Source organism: Protopterus annectens, chromosome 8.part0, assembly GCF_019279795.1.
Source record: "Protopterus annectens isolate FY-2018-M chromosome 8.part0, PAN1.0, whole genome shotgun sequence".
NCBI lineage: Eukaryota > Metazoa > Chordata > Ceratodontiformes > Protopteridae > Protopterus > Protopterus annectens.
Window position 1 is genome coordinate 1,690,251,699 of NC_056741.1, and position 17,628 is coordinate 1,690,269,326.

Sequence of the window (17,628 nt, forward strand, 5' to 3'; positions counted from 1 at the left end):
GCAACGTTATTGGTGCACCAACACCTCCCTCCAATCCTGTACCAGCGCCAAAAGGAATGATTGGAATATCATTACCATAGCAGAGTTGGGCCATCTGACTCACGTGTTCCACATTCTGTGGCCAAACAACCACATCTGGAGGCTTGCACCTTTAAATAAAACAGAGCAAGCCTGGCTTTAGAGAAGGAAGTAATCTTTCCTTTCAATGTCCTGTAAGGGGATCAGGCTGCTAGGCAGCAAGATATTTCCCTGTGGTACACTTTGCTAGGGACATGTCTTGAAGTGAAAGTCAGCAGCAGAGACATATGCTTGTTATAAATTTACTGTACACTTAGGAAAATGTATAGCGCCATGCACAGAGCTTCAACAACCATGTGCCCAGTGGGTAAATATTCTCCATGACCCTCAAGGCACTTAGAGACAGCAGGCAGCCATACTGCCCAATGGGCATGTTGGCAGCAGTGAAAATGACCTGCATAATGAGCAAGGCCTTTATTAATTGTGTGTGTCGACCACTACCCTTCTATGCAGTATCTAACATTATCTAAAACAGATAATGGTGCATAAGAAATATTACAGCAACATGCAGTGCCTCCTTACTGTAGCACACTTCTACATTTTGTAGTTACATAAGCATGTATTGTACACCAAGCAAAACACACATCACTTCCCAGTCTACATGCACTTGGTTATTGAAGTTGTGGGCACAGCGCTGCATGCTTCTGCATCCAGAGTGAATTTGTGACACACATTTCTCTGCCAGTCAATTACACATTGGCCATAAGTCTCCAACCAAATGTACCACAGGGAAATTCATCATTTCTTTGTCTGAAGTGTACAGCAAAATGCAAACTGTGCACAAAACAAAATATCCTTCCAAAGTAATGAAATTATCACAATATTTTGACTGTAAAATTATATTATGCATTAAAATTAAGGTTTCTGCTCACCAAAATGAGTTTTCATAATAACAAAATGTATTATGTCTCCATTTGTAATTATAATCTTAACAAACCTCCTCACAAAATTAAAATGACTGTCTTGTATAACAATTTTTTGGTCTATAATCTACACAGATCACAAAGATTACTAAAACATCAGTAGCACTAATGTAACAAAGTATAGAAAAACTGCCCAAAGTCTCTGTCTCACAGAAGTATATGTTCAGTACTGTTATATACAGATATAATTGCAGCTACTCGCATTCAAATATTTTGTGCCACTGAGATTCAGATTCCTTGTGACATTTGTAGCAGGAATAAGGCTGAGATGACTCCCTCAAATCACCATAACAAAAGAATAGTTGTGTACACTTACCATAAATGTAGATGTTCGAGTGTATTCACTGTTGCAGTCGTCACCTGTGGGTTATCCCTGCTGTGGTAGCCCTCGGCTGGTGCAACTACCAGAGTCAATGTTTTTCTGCGTTGGCTGCTCTGACTTGCTGCCTGATGTCAGGTCGTCAATGCTATAAAGGAAGGCAGCCGATGCCATTATATCAGTTTTTCTTGCCCTAACCAGTCAGATGCCCAAGTAACTATAGGAAAGGTGGCCATGTTGGCTACAAGCCACCATTAGAAACTTGTGTCCCTAAAGAATGAAGATATAAGGGGGAAGGAGGGTGGGAAACCAGGACTGCAACAGTGAATACACTCGAACATCTACATTTATGGTAAGTGTACACAACTGTACTATGTTCGTGTTTCACTGTTGCAGTCATCACCTGTGGGAGGATTCCCAAAACTGAGAAGGGTGAAAGGATTATTAAGAGACCTAGGAAAGGGTCAGCATGCCTTGCAGAAATACAGAGGCAAACCCTGCCCTAGCCTTAGAAAATTGAGGTAGGTGGTAATGCTTGGTAAAGGTACGAGTCCAGCTGGCAGCTTACAGGATGTCCCTGGTGGGAACTCCTCTGAGGAATGCTGTGGAAGTGGAGCCCCTGGGGTAAAGCTGACAAGTAGCTGGTCTGTTTTCCTGAAGTTTTAGTATGTTTCAGATAGTATCTGATGTGTCTGTGCAGATCTAGTGAGTGCAGAATTATTTCCCCCTTGTTTTGAGGGTTAAGAAAGAAGGTGGGTAGATGTATGGCCTGGGGGAGAGTTACATTAGATACCACCTTGGGCATAAAGGAGGGATTTGTCCTCAGGGAGACCCTGTCTGCATGGAAGATGATGAAGGGCTCAGTGGCCATCAGTGCCTGAAGTTCTGAAACCCTTCTGGCTGAGGTGACAGCTAGGAGAAAAGCAGTCTTCCAGGAGAGTATCTTAGTTCTGCTGAAGCAGCAGGTTAGAAGGGTGGTAAAGTTATTTTTTTCAAAACATTTTTCAGGTACCATGATGGAGTGGGTGGCCTTCTGGGAGGTCTGATATTAGAAGCCCCTCTCAGGAATTGTTTAATCAAAGGATGGGAGAGCAGGGGCTGTTCTTTATTAAAATGAGCTGAAATGGCTGAGGCATGGATTTTAATAGAGGAGAAGGAGAGGCCACTATTAAGTAGCTCTGCTAGGTAGTCCAGGATAAGAGGGATGGAAGGTTGTGAGGTATTGCCCCCTCTGGACTGGCTCCAGGAAAATAATCTTTTCCATTTTCCTCCATGGGCTTTTCTGATGCTGGGCCTTCTGGCCTCAGTGATAATGTCTAGGACCCGTTTGCTTAACAGGGGTCCCTTGTTTCCCTTTAGAGTTTTAGCCATGCTGATAGTTTGAGAATCTACAAGGCTGGGTGCAGCATCCCCCCCCCCACCTAAGTTAAGATGTCTTAGATCAGGGAAAGCTGCCTGGGAGGCTGTAAGGTCAGGCTGCACAGTAAGGGTTACTAATGTTGTCTGGGCCAGTCTGGAGCAATGAGGATGGCCTGTGGTCTCTCCTCACTTATTTTGATCAGTACGTTGGGAATAAGGGGCAGAGGAGGGAATGCGTACACAGAGAGGGTGTTCCAGGGGAAGGTCAAGGCATCCATCTTCCACGCTAGGTTGTGATACTCCTTGGTACAGATTTTTTTCAGCTGATGGTTAAGGTGCGAAGCAAAGAGATCCACCTCTGGAGTACCCCATGCCTGAGTGATTTGTAAAAAGATTTTTCTGTGGAGCTGCCATTTGTGGGGGTCCAGTAAGTTTCTGCTTAAGTGGTCTGCCAGGGTGTTGCTGATCCCTGGTAGGTATTGGGCTATCAGGTGCAGCCCCATGGAAGAGGCCATCAGCCAGAGGTTCATGGCTAACCTGCACAGAAGGTAAGATTGGGTCCCTCCCTATTTGTTGATGTACCACATTACTGCTGTGTTTTCTGTTTTGATAAGGAGAACCCCTGGCTTGAGATGGGGTTTGAAGGATGTCAGAGCCTTTTGTACTGCCATCATTTCCTTCTAGGTGATGTGTAAGGGAAGGTGCTGGCATCCCAAAGACCTTGGGTGCACCTGCCTTCTAGGTGAGCACCCCAAGCTATGTCTGAGGTGTCGGGGGTAATGGTCTGCCTGGTTGGGTGGTGGGTGAAGGAAAGACCCTTGTTCTGGGCACAGGCTCCTACCCACCAGAGAAACTTGGCCCTTATACAGGGGATCAAAGGGATAGAAAGGTCTCTAGGGGTTGGGAATGCTGACACCAAAGGTTCTTTAGGTACCACTGAAGTTCTCATGTGAAGCCTGGCCAGAGGAATTAGAAGGATACAAGATGCCATGTACCTCAAGGCTTGCAGGAACTTCCCTGCAGTAAGATGACTTCTGGAAGCCAGGTTTGTAAAATAGAGAAGCAGGAAGCTCTGCTTTTCTGGAGATAGGAAAGCCATTTGGGATGCTGTGTTCAGCAGTGCTCCCAAGAAAATGATCTTCCTGGAGGGTGTTTGCCTTGATTTCTTCTCGTTGATGGTGTACCCTAAGGAGGTTAGTAGGGTTTTGACAAACAGGAGGTCCTTGAGCTTTTCTTTGCAATCTGCCTGAATGAGGCAGTCATCCAGATAAGGGTACATTTGTATATTTTTATGTCTGCACAAGGCTATGGCCAGGGCTAAGCATTTGGTGAATACTTTGGGTGCAGTAGATAAGCCAAAGGGTAGCGCAGAGAACTGAAAGTGTTGTGAGCCTGCGCTGAAGAGAAGGAATTTCCTGCAGGATTCCCTTACGGAGATGTGGAGGTAGGCAGCTTTTAGATCCAGGGTAACTAACCAGGCATTTTTTGTCAACATAGGTAGCAGCTGCTGCAAAGTTAGCATTTTGAATTTGGGGAGCACCAGGAAGGTGTTCAGAATGGATAGATCCAGGATGGGGCACCAAGTGCCCTCCTTTCTGGGAAAAAGGAATAGTCTGAAATAAAAGCCTTTGCCTGTTTGATCTGAGGGGACAGGTTCTACTGCCCCTTGGTATATGAGAGTTTAGACTTGTTTCAATGCCTCTGCCCACTGATTTGGAGGTAAGTCTGGATACCCTCTTGGAATTGGGAGTTCGCTGAAGGAGAATTTGTATCCCTGAAAAATTATCTTTAAGACCCATTGGTCCTTGGTTACAGAAAGCCAATTTTCTTTGCAGAGAGAGCCTTCCTCCTAGTTTTTGGTGAGTGGAAAGAGGGAAGAGGGGGGGTGAGGGAGTCATTGAGAGATTTTGCCACAGAGGGATGGCTTAGAACTCCCTACCTTTGGAGTATAAGTGGTCCACTGTTTGGTTCTCTGTTGTCCCTGGGACAGGAGCCTGGGTGGTCTGTCCCTGTGGGGCTTACCTTGCTCCTGTCTGCTAGGCACAAGAAAGGACTAGTGTTTTGAGGGAAAATTCCTGCTGAACCTAGGAGGTTGTACCTGAAGGAAGTATTTTACTGTCTGCATAGATTTTGCTTTGTCTTTCATCTTTTTAAGCACCTCTTCTGCTTTTACTCCAAACAATCGGTCCTTATCCAAGGGTACATCAAGTAATTTAGATTTCACATGGTCAGGGAGGGGTTCTTCCTTCAACCATGCACGTCTCCTAATGACAGATTCTGACACTGCTGCCCTGTTTGAGACTTCTAGGATATCATATCCACAGTGTAATGAGTGTTTAGCCACTTGACAAGTAGAGTGCAGTAAATCTGCTAACTCTTTTGAATTGGCACAGTCAGGAAAGGTTGAAATATTTTGTTTTAACAGTTCCAAAGTGTGTTACTGATATTTTAACATGTGGAACTGACAGTTGAGTGCTCTGATAGCTAAGGTTGCAGAGGTGTATACCTTTTTACCCCATCTGTCCAGAGCTCTGGAGTCCTTGTCAGAAGGAATAGGATTCTTTGCAGAACTAGCCTTAGCTCCTTTTCACCCTGTGTAATGACCTCTGGGTCTGCAGCAGGATTTCTGTGCAGGTATTTGTGAGAATCTGGTACTCTGTAATACCTGCCAGGTTTTCTGGGAGCAGGTGGGAGGGCATCAGGAGTTAAGCTGGATTCATGGTAGACATCAACCACCTCTCAGATTGGAAGGATGGCCAAGGGTCTGTGCTGGGGCAGGTCTAGAAACCAAGTCTTTTCTTAGGCTGAAGGAAGTCCTGGGATTCCCAGTGGAAATGCTATCTGAGGGTGTGAAGGGTTTCCCCAAAGGAAATATCTTCTGGTGGGGAGGCAGAAGGAATGGATTCCTCCGCATCTGAATCCTCATAAGCAGTCAGAGGTTGTTGTTCCCCTTCAAACTCTGAATAATCAGACTACTCAGAATCCTGACAGGTCTCCTTTCCTTTTAGAAGGAGTGGCCTGACTACCCTGATAAGGGTGATAAAATCCTCTGCCATTTTAAGCATTTGAGCTTGGGGTGGTGGAGCAGGGGTAAAATGGTGGCTAGAGGTAGTTTTCCTAGGAGTGGCCATACCTCTAGACCTAAGAGTATCCATCGGTCTAAGAGAAATGGTAGTCAGATTTTGTCTAGATACGGTAGTGCAAAAAACCTCCTCGGAAGCCGGTGCCCACGTCGCTGCTCCGGACCCAACCAAGGCAGAGACAACTAGAGGCTCGGAAGATGAAGATTTCTGTGGCATCTCTGAGTCCGAAAGGGTCTCAATAGATGTCCGCAAAGGTATCAAATCGGAAATCAGGGGCTGCGAAGGCACCTCACTGAATTTCAGTGAGCTGACAACCTGCTTAGCGGTAGAGGCATCGGAAGGCTTAGCCTCGTGTGGTCTGTCTATTTTTATCCTTACGTTTTTTCGGAATGTGTATAGATTATTGGCCGACACACACCATTTCAAATGAAAATACCTGACAACAATAAAAACTCTACGACGAATGGTTCTTGCATTAAGGAGGGCACAGAACCGGCAACAGGGGAATGTCGTGGTCTGGGCCTAAACAGGTGATGCAGTAAGAATGGAAGTCTTGGTGTGGTATTTGCTTTCCACAGGTATGACAACTGTTAACTTTTTCAGACATCGGTTAGTGCAAGAAAAAAAGGATCCCCAATGGGGTACTTAGCTTTAGATGTTTTCAGCTTTAATTCAAACTCTGGTAGCGACCAACTGACACACTTGCAAACTGCTTCTGCTATGGGCTCCACAGCAAGAAAGACTGATGTAATGGTTCTTGCATTAAAGAGGGCACAGAACCGGCAACAGGGGATGTCGTGGTCTGGGCCTAAACAAGTGACAAAGTATGAATGGAAGTCTCGGTGTGGTATTTGCTTTCCACAAGTGAGGTAATTGTTAACTTTTTCGTACATTGGTTAGTGCAAGAGAAAAAGGATCCCCAGTGAGGTACTTAGCTTTAGATATTTTCAGCTTTAATTCAAACTCTGGTAGCAACCGAACGGCACACTTGCAAACTGCTTCTGCTATGGGCTCCACAGCAAGAAAGACTGATGTAATGGCACCAGATGCCTTCCTTTATAGCACTGATGACCTGATATCAGGCAGCAAGTGGCAGCAGCCAAAGCAGAAAAACATTGACTCTGGTATTCGGGCCGGCAGAGGGCTACCACAGCAGGGATAACCCACAGGTGATGACTGAAACAGTGAAACACAAAGAACATCTAGTTAGGCATACTGTATCCTGTACACTACTTCGTATAGTGTGTTATGCTCCCAAAGAAAATGGTTGATGTTCCAGACTTTCTTGATTCTGCTAAGAACTCGGTAAACCAGCCACCACTCAATACAGTTCCCTGTCACAGACCCAGCAATGATTTGCTTTTAGATATACACCATTCTCCCGCAAGGGATATATCTCTTATATTTTCAGATGCCCCAGTCAGGTGAGTAATACAGGTGAGTGGGTGACCACACCAATTACTCAGGAAGACGATCACTTTTTTCTCATTTGTCCTACAAGGTCACAGCAGGTACTCACTGATATTATGCATCATAACCTGCTTGCACAGTTGACAGATGTCAGTCACCTTGTTCTATCCCAGCATGGGGTGATTGCTAGGTGAGCATCCTGTTGTGGTCATTTCACGACAATGGCAACAGTCAACCAGATATCTAATCATACCCACCCCGATAATGTTATCAGTACCATGACAGACACCATGGAAAACTAATGCTGTTTGGGATTTTGTTATTGGCAGACATCTTCACATAAGTAAATGAATAAAAATCTTAGTGAGTAAGGAACAAGTAGCTGTGGAAGGTGTAAAGCTTGCAAATATATTATACAAAGTTTTAATAAAATTAACGGCTTGAACTTTCAAGCTAAGGGCTGTTTTAGCTGTAACACAGAGGGCATTATTTATGCTCTAAGTTGCCCTTGCTGCAAGTTTTATATAATACAATGTAAAAGGGCATTTAAGGTTAAATTGTTGGAACACTTAATAGGTTCATACTAGGCTATCTGCCCTAGGGCATTTATAAGCCTAGCCAGAGTATGTTTGGCTTTTGCCACCCATTTTAAATTAATTTTGCTATGCCCTTTTTCGAGGTTAGTATACTGTGCCTCTGTCTAACAGTGACACAGAAGTGATACCCGGGGTAAACCTACGATCTCCCATCCACTCATCAAGATTCCTCTTGAAGAGAGTCAATGAGGGACTCTGCCTAACCCGGACTGGGATTTTATTCCAGAGTGAAGGGAGCCTCTGGGTTATGAATCTGTCCCTCCAGCATGTCCTATTTATTTCAGTGCTGAGGTTCAAGTCTCTCGAGCACATAGCTCGATGGTATTTGGATTTTCTGAGGTGCAGCATGTCCATTAATTCCGGGTTGGACATGGCTTTATACGTCAGGCACAAATCGCCTCTGAGCAGGTGGTATGCCACTGAGTAGAGCTGGAGTTCCTTTAACCGGGCAGCATATGGCATCTGTTTGAGCCCTTTGATCCTCTTGGTGAGGTACTTTTGGGGTCTTTCCAGGTACATCCTAAAAGGGGCACTGTACTCAATTATGGGCCCGATGAGGGATGAGTAAAGAGGCATGATGACCTCCCCTGATCTAGATGTGAATTCCTTTATGATTAGGCGGGCTATATAAAATGTTTTTCTAACCACTTTGGTCACGTGGTTGTCAAATGAGAGATTGCTATCAACTTGGGTCCCCAGGTCCCTAATTACTTCTTCTGTACTTAATGGATTACCACCTATGTGGTAATTTGTGGGCACTTTGTTTTTGCCAAAGGGGATGACTATACACTTTTTGGGGTTTAGCTTGAGGCCATGGCTCTGGCACCAGTTGTCTGTTTCTATGAGGCCCTTTTGGAGGATGCTTGTGTCAGCTGGAGAGTCGATTATGGTGCCCAGTTTGCAGTCATCTGTGAACTTGGTCAGCCACAATCCTTCCATGTTGGCCTGTACCTCCGAGAAATATATACCGAACAAGAGAGGTCCCAGGACTGAGCCTTGTGCGAAGCCACTTGTAACTGGTTTGGAGTCTGACATGGCTCCAGCAATTCTAACCATGTGGGTTCTGTCCTTGAGCCAGTTTGCAACCCATCTAGTGACAAAGGGGTTTATATTTAATCTGGTGAGCTTATCTATAATGCCTGAGTGGGGTATTGTATTGTATTGAAGGCTTTTGTGAGGTCCAGGTAGGCTGTGTGGACCAACTTCCCCTCGTCAATGGCCTTGGTGACTGTTTCAAAGAAATCGACCAGGTTTAAGAGGCAGGATCTGCCCTTAACAAAGCCGAACTGGGTAGGATCCAATGTCTGTAGGTCCCCAATATCTTTATTTATGAGGTCCATGATGATCCTTTCCATAGCTTTGCAAACCAAGCTAGTCAGGCTTATGGGGCGATAGTTTCCAGGATCCGTTGAGGCTCCACCTTTGTGGAGAGGGACCACTGTTGCTATACGCCACTCTTTGGGTACATATCCTGTAGTAAGGCTGAGATTGAACAGTAGTTTTATGTTTGGGTTTAGCTCTTCTTGGAGTTCATGTAGGACGCAGCCCGGGACACCGTCTCGTCCGATTGATGCTGTGTTTTTTGCTTTGGGGAGGGCGGCTCTTACCTGAGCATCTGAGATGTCAGGGGGGAAGCACTCTGCTGGGATAGATATTTGCCCTTTTGGTGGGGGGGGGGGAGTTTGTGCTGAACCTGTCAGCTAGGATGTTGGCAATGTCTGTGGGTTTGGTGTATTTTTTGTCATTTTGGACTAATTCTGAGCATATCTGGGAATTCCCACCCAGGTTCCTAACATAACTAAAGAAAGCCTTGTGATTATCCTTAGTGTCCTGTGCAATTCTTCTCTCAAAGTTAACCTTAGATGGTTTTATGAGTGCCCATAGTTTTTTGCTAATACTGATCCGAGATGCCTTCCCTTTTTGGGATTTTGCTCTGTCATGTAGTAGCTTCCTCCTTCTATTGTATAGTTTGTTTATTGCTGGGGCCACCAGACAGGACGTCTGCCTTTGGAGGATTGGGTCTTGGTTTTATTTGGGATTGCATGATCCATGCATTCCTGAAGGTGTTCATAGAATGTGTTTATAAAGGATTCTGCGGTCTGGGCCGTATTTTCCACAGGCCCGGGGGCTTTGAAGAATTCCACCTTGGTTTTGAGGAGTGTGAAATTTGCTTTAGAGAAGTTTTTCACTGTGGTTTTCTGGGCAGGGGGTGGGGTCAGGATGTGAATATCCAGTGAGATTAGTTTATGGTCTGATCTTACCAGTGAGGGATACACTTCTGGTCTGGAGCATAGAGTCCCCATGTTGGTGATGATCAGGTCCAGTATGTTTTCCCCTCTTGTGGAAGTGGTAACAAGTTGTTCCATAGCATTTGAGTTTATAAATTCTAGGAACCTTTGGGCTAGGGTGTTGGAGCTAGAGTAATGCTCTCAGTCTATGTTTGGGTAGTTGAAGTCGCCCAATATAATGGTGTTTGGAGAGACCTTCCAATTTTCCAGTGTTGTCAGGAAGGCCGAGTGGGGTTCCTGGGTTTGGGAGGGTGGTCTGTAGCAGGCTATAAACTGGAAGGCAGTTTTACCCACTGTTAGTTGCACATGGATAGTCTCTGATGCTTCGTTCCGTGCCACCAACCTGGAGGTGTGGGTATAGGTTCATAGGTTCATAGATTAGTACTAGGCTAACTGCCCTTGTGAGCCATTTTAAGCCTAGCCAATTATCCCTTGTGAGACTCCAACCCTGCACCTTGAGTTTGTAAGGCAAACACCTTAACCATTAGGCCACCCTCCCAACCCAATCTTTGACGAATATTGATAATCCCCCTCCTTTTGTGGTTCGGTCCAAGTTTTGGGGCCGAAAAGCATGGCATGAGGTATAACCTGGTAGTGCTGGGGTGCTCTCGGGAGCCTTGAACCAGGTTTCTGTTACTGCACAGATATCAATGTTCTCCATGCTAAGGAGAGTTTCGAGTGCGTGCATCTTGAGGTTTAGACTTCTGGTGTTGAGTAGCATTACTCTTAGATTCTTATCCCTTGTGATACCTATGGAGGTGGGTTTGTCTTTTGAGCCTTGCCTAAAAAAGGCACTCTGGGGGTAGCGAAAGCCTTTGCCAATATCCAAAAGCCCAGGGGTGACAGGTGCAAGCCGTCCCTAGCGAAGCATCGTGGCTTGTCGAGCATGTCATTCCAGGCTGACAGGCACTGGATCCCCTTTGAATGACACCAATACTTAAGCCAATTGTTGAAACTGATCATCTTGTCTTCATATTGTGGCATAAATCTTGGTGAGGGTAAGATGCTACTCAAGGTCAGGGTCATACCGGCCTGGGCTACATGCTCAGAGAGCTCCTCTATGTCTCTTTTCATGTAGTCCAGGGAGGTACGTCTCAGGTCATTCATACCAGCATGGACAATGACGGAGTCATATTTGTACTTGCCTGGGAGTGACCTGAGTGCTTGTGTTATGTGGCGGATCCTAGCGCCCGACAGGCAGCTCACCGTGACCATCTCCTTGTTCAGCCTGGTGAGTGGGACGTCAGTGTGCCTGATGATAGAGTCATCTATTACAAGTGTATCAGGTGTGTTGTTTAGACTTAAGGGCTGTGACTGTTCTGCACACTGGATTTGTGAGCTATGTGTTGCACGTGTTTTGTTTTGGGGTAGCGGTTGCTTGGGTGTCTGCTTTGGAGGTCTCTGCTGCTTAGGCAGATTTTTATTTAGAGCCTCCAAGTATGTTTTTGTGTGTTTATGTGTTTGGTTTGCTATGTGAGACAGGAATTGTAGTGAGTGTGGTTTCCTTCTCCTCCTGACTGTTTACGCCAGTACTGAGTTGAGAGGGCTTAGCCTCCAGTTTGGCTATATGGTTGCATCTCTCATGTGTTGGAATTTGTTGGGAGGAGGAGAGAGTTGTCTGTACATGAGGCAGTTGTAACATTGCTTCAAGATTCCCAGATTAACCAGCTGGACCGGAGAGGAGACTGACAACTGACCTTTGGACATGCTAGAATAGTATTGGGAATTCCTTTATAACTGAAAAAAAGGGCCAATGGGGAACAAGGTACTCAAGGGGAGTTTGTGAGGCTGTAGTGCCTTTAATTTTTTAGTGCTGACTTATATAATTGCTTTAGTGAGCAAGTGCAAAGTAACTTAAATGCAAAAACGACAAACAGTAACTTTCTTTCAAGTGAAACAAGGAAATAAGTACAGTAAGCAATGCAGATATCACTAGGGATCCACAGAAGCACTGAAAAGCCGCGTTTTAGGTGAAATTAGCGTTTCAGGGAAATAACAAGCAAACAAACAACAAGCATACAAACAAAGCTAGATTCAGCAGGCCTGGATCTAGTCTATGCTACAGCACACAAGGTGTACCAATTTCAGTAAGAAACAGTTCAAATATGCAGGCACTATAAGCCTTTAACCAGAAATTCCCAGTTCAGAAGGGCAGATCCAGCCTCTCCTCCCACAAGAGTGCAGACCACGAACCTTCTTAATGTAAAATAACTGGCCTGAAGCCCAAGTGCTTAAACCAGAACTAATACACTTTTAGAATAACAGACACTGAGTCCTCAATCAGCAGTTCCCAACTTAGAAGGATGTAAGCTACCTGTCCTGCCACCACAGTGCAGGCCACAAACCTTCCTAATGTAAAACAACTGGTCTGAAGCCCAAGTGCTTAATCCAAAAGACTTAGAATGATAGCTACACTTTAATCAAGTTTCTACCAAGCAGTAATAAATACAATTGAATACTTTAAAGATTGCCTGGATTACTGCTCAAGTTATACAAACAAAGCTAGATTCAGCAGGCCTGGATCTAGTCTATGCTACAGCAAACAAGGTGTAACAATTTCAGTAAGAAGCAGTTCAAATATGCAGGCACTATAAGCCTTTAACCAGAAATTCCCAGCTCAGAGGGGCAGAGTCCAGCCTCTCCTCCCACAACAGTGCAGACCACGAACCCTCTTAATGTAAAATAACTGGCCTGAAGCCCAAGTGCTTAAACCAGAATTAATACAATTTTAGAATAACAGACACTGAGCCCTCAATCAGCAGTTCCCAACTTAGAAGGATGTAAGCTACCTGTTCTGCCTCTACAGTGCAGACCACAAACCTTCTTAATGTAAAACAACTGGTCTGAAGCCCAAGTGCTTAAACTTAAAGGCTTAGAATGAGTTACACCAAGCAGTAATAAATACAACTGAGTACTTTTAAGATGACGCAAAAGCAAAATAAAGTAGGAAGAAACACAAATACAGTAAAAGCAGATACATTTTTTTTTTAGTGCTAAGAGAGAAAGGAAAGAGAGAAAGGAGTAGCAGAAACTAAGCTGATTGGCCTTCTCAGATGTTATCCCTGTACTGGGTAGAATGAGGTTATGACACTAGACTGGGAGGAGGGTCCCAGATCAAATTTACACTAGGGGCAGGCAACTGCAAAGCCACCAACTATAAAAGCACTATACCAACAGGGAAGGAGGGAGGGAAACAAATTGCAGAAATGTTTCTCACAGCTGAAAGGCAGCAGTGAGCCTTTAAATGAAAGTTTTAAACAGATAAAGGAGCCTCTAGAAAAAAAGAGTTTAACTGCAACAAGTTTTCAGAAACAACCCAACAGATGCTTAATAAAAATGGACAATTTCCGGTTAATACCTCACACAGTGAAACTAGCTAGAAAAATACACAGTACACAAAGTGCTATAAATAACAAAGAAATAAAGAACAAAATAAACAGAAAACAGGACACTTAATGTTATATATTATAGCTACGAGTTTCCTCAGTGTCCTTCCTTCGATCAATTCAGTGTGAAATGGCAGAACACTCTGAACTGAATTTCTTAGGTAACAGAAAGTTGAAACCTGAGACAGCTTTTAAGAAAGAAATCTCAAAAGAACCAATGAGGTGCTTAGTCTAAGCTGTAGTCCAGGTGACCTCAGTCAGCCAATGACCTCAAACAATTCTCTCTCACTGAAATGCCTGATGGCTTTAGCTAAACCAAGATGTCCCTAAATATGTGCTCAGACACACAGCCTCCACAAACATTAGGCCCAAATACAAGCCTGAATATGGAAATGCTACAAATATCCCCACTACTTAGAACAAACTGCAGAAATGTTTCTCACAGCTGAAAGGCAGCAGTGAGTCTTTAAATGAAAGTTTGAAACAGCTAAAGGAGCCTCTAGGAAAAAGAGTTTAACTGCAACAAGTTTTCAGAAACAACCCAACAGATGCTTAATAAAAGTAGACAATTTCCAGTTAATATCTCACACACAGTGAAACTAGCTTGAAAAATACACAGTACACAAAGTGCTATAAATAACAAAGAAATAAAGAACAAAATAAACAAAAAACAGGATACTTAATGTTATATATTATAGCTCCCAGTTTCCTCAGTGTCCTTCCTTCGATCAGTTCAGTGTGAAATGGCAGAACACTCACAACTGAATTTCTTAGGTAACAGAAAGTTGAAACCTGAGACAGCTTTTAAGAAAGAAATCTCAAAAGAACCAATGAGGTGCTTAGTCTAAGCTGTAGTCCAGGTGACCTTAGTCAGCCAATGACCTCAAACAATTCTCTCTCACTGAAATGCCTGATGGGTTTAGCTAAACCAAGATGTCCCTGAATATGTGCTCAGACACAGCCTCCACAAACACTAGGCCCAAATAGAAGCCTGAATATGGAAATGCTACAAATATGCCCACTACTTAGAACAAACTGCAGAAATGTTTCTCACAGCTGAAAGGCAGCAGTGAGCCTTTAAATGAAAGTTTTAAACAGCTAAAGGAGCCTCTAGAAAAGAGTTTCACTGCAACAAGTTTTCAGAAACCACTCAACAGATGCTTAATAAAAGTGGACAATTTCCAGTTAATACCTCACACACAGTGAAACTAGCTAGAAAAATACACAGTACACAAAGTGCTATAAATAAGAAATAAAGAACAAAATAAACAGAAAACAGGACACTTAATGTTACATATTATAGCTACGAGTTTCCTCAGTGTCCTTCCTTCGATCAGTTCAGTGTGAAATGGCAGAACACTCTGAACTGAATTTCTTAGGTAACAGAAAGTTGAAACCTGAGACAGCTTTTAAGAAAAAAATCTCAAAAGAACCAATGAGGTGCTTAGTCTAAGCTGCAGTCCAGGTGACCTCAGTCAGCCAATGACATCAAACAATTCTCTCAATGAAATGCCTGATGTCTTTAACTGAACCAAGATGTCCCTGAAAATGTGCTCAGACACACAGCCTACACAAACACTAGGCCCAAATACAAGCCCGAATATGGAAATGCTACAAATATCCCCACTACTTAGAACAAACTTCAGAAATGTTTCTCACAGCCGAAAGGAAGCAGTGAGCCTTTAAATGAAAGTTTTAAACAGCTAAAGGAGCCTCTAGAAAAAACAGTTTAACTGCAACAAGTTCAGAAACAACCCAACAGATGCTTAAGTGGACAATTTCCAGTTAATACCTCACACACAGTGAAACTAGCTAGAAAAATACACAGTACACAAAGTGCTATAAATAACAGAAAAAGAGAACAAAATAAACAAAAAACAGGATACTTAATGTTACATATTATAGCTCCGAGTTTCCTCAGAGTCCTTCCTTCGATAAGTTCAGTGTGAAACGGCAGAACACTCACAACTGAATTTCTTAGGTAACAGAAAGTTGAAAACTGAGACAGCTTTTAAGAAAGAAATCTCAAAAGAACCAATGAGGTGCTTAGTCTAAGCTGTAGTCCAGGTGACCTCAGTCAGCCAATGACCTCAAGCAATTCTCTCTCACTGAAATGCCTGATGGGTTTAGCTAAACCAAGATATCCCTGAATATGTGCTCAGACACACAGTCTCCACAAACACTAGGCCCAAATACAAGCCTGAATATGGAAATGCTACAAATATCCCCACTGCTTAGAACAAACTGCAGAAATGTTTCTCACAGCTGAAAGGCAGCAGTGAGTTTAAAGGAAAGTTTTAAACAGCTAAAGGAGCCTCTAGAAAAAAGAGTTTAACTGCAACAAGTTTTCAGAAACAACCCAAGAGATGCTTAATAAAAGTGGACAATTTCCAGTTAATACCTCACACACAGTGAAATTAGCTAGAAAAATACACAGTACACAAAGTGCTATATATAACAAAGAAATAAAGAACAAAATAAACAAAAAACAGGATACTTAATGTTATATATTATAGCTACGAGTTTCCTCAGTGTCCTTCCTTCGATCAGTTCAGTGTGAAATGGCAGAACACTCACAACTGAATTGCTTAGGCAACAGAAAATTGAAACCTTAGACAGCTTTTAAGAAAGAAATCTCAAAAGAACCAATGAGGTGCTTAGTCTAAGCTGTAGTCCAGGTGACCTCAGTCAGCCAATGACCTCAAACAATTCTCTCTCATTGAAATGCCTGATGGCTTTAGCTAAACCAAGATGTCCATGAATATGTGCTCAGACACACAGCCTCCACAAACACTAGGCCCAAATACAAGCCTGAATATGGAAATGCTACAAATATCCCCACTACTTAGAACAAACTGCAGAAATGTTTCTCACAGCTGAAAGGCAGCAGTGAGCCTTTAAATGAAAGTTTTAAACAGCTAAAGGAGCCTCTAGAAAAAAGAGTTAAACTGCAACAAGTTTTCAGAAACAACCCAACAGATACTTAATAAAAGTGGACAATTTCCAGTTAATACCTCACAGTGAAACTAGCTAGAAAAATACACAGTACACAAAGTGCTATAAATAATAAAGAAATAAAGAACAAAATAAAGAAAAAACAGGATACTTAATGTTATATATTATAGCTCCGAGTTTCCTCAGTGTCCTTCCTTCGATCCGTTCAGTGGGAAATGGCAGAACACTCAGAACTGAATTTCTTAGGTAACAGAAAGTTGAAACCTGAGACAGCTTTTAAGAAACAAATCTCAAAAGAACCAATGAGGTGCTTAGTCTAAGCTGCAGTCCAGGTGACCTCAGTCAGCCAATGACCTCAAATAATTTTCTCGCACTGAAATGCCTGATGGCTTTAGCTAAACCAAGATGTCCCTGAATATGTGCTCAGACATACAACCTTCACAAACACTAGGCCCAAATACAAGCCTGAATATGGAAATGCTACCAATATCCCCACTACTTAGAACAAACTGCAGAAATGTTTCTCACAGCTGAAAGGCAGCAGTGAGCCTTTAAATGAAAGTTTTAAACAGCTAAAGGAGCCTCTAGAAAAAAGAGTTTAACTGCAACAAGTTTTCAGAAACAACCCAAGAGATGCTTAATAAAAGTGGACAATTTCCAGTTAATACCTCACACACAGTGAAACTAGCTTGAAAAATACACAGTAAACAAAGTGCTATAAATAACAAAGAAATAAAGAACAAAATAAACAAAAAACAGGATACTTAATGTTATATATTATAGCTCCGAGTTTCCTCAGTGTCCTTCCTTCGATTAGTTCAGTGAGAAATGGCAGAATACTCACAACTGAATTTCTTAAGTTACAAAAAGGTGAAACCTGAGACAGCTTTTAAGAAAGAAATTTCAAAAGAACCAATGAGGTGCTTAGTCTAAGCTGTAGTCCAGGTGACCTCAGTCAGCCATTGACCTCAAACAATTCTCTCACTGAAATGCCTGATGGCTTTAGCTAAACCAAGATGTCCCTGAATATGTGCTCAGACACAGCATCCACAAACACTAGGCCAAATTACAAGCCTGAATATGGAAATGCTACAAATATGCCCACTACTTAGAACAAACTGCAGAAATGTTTCTCACAGCTGAAAGGCAGCAGTGAGCCTTTAAATGAAAGTTGGAGCATAGAGTCCCATGTTGATGATGATCCAGGTCAGTATGTTTTCCCCTCTTGTGG

The 17,628-nt window shown here is 43.1% G+C and overlaps 1 protein-coding gene across 3 annotated transcripts in view; it reads right to left on the reverse strand.

Moving 5' to 3' along the window:
- Positions 1 to 17,628, reverse strand: part of LDHD (lactate dehydrogenase D) — a 1,439,596-nt gene that overhangs the window by 579,635 nt on the left and 842,333 nt on the right. For all 3 annotated transcript variants that reach the window (XM_044081223.1, XM_044081220.1, XM_044081221.1), the window contains one exon: positions 10 to 149. In XM_044081223.1, coding sequence (XP_043937158.1) covers positions 10 to 149 — 140 coding nt within the window. The remainder of the gene's footprint in view (positions 1 to 9; positions 150 to 17,628) is intronic.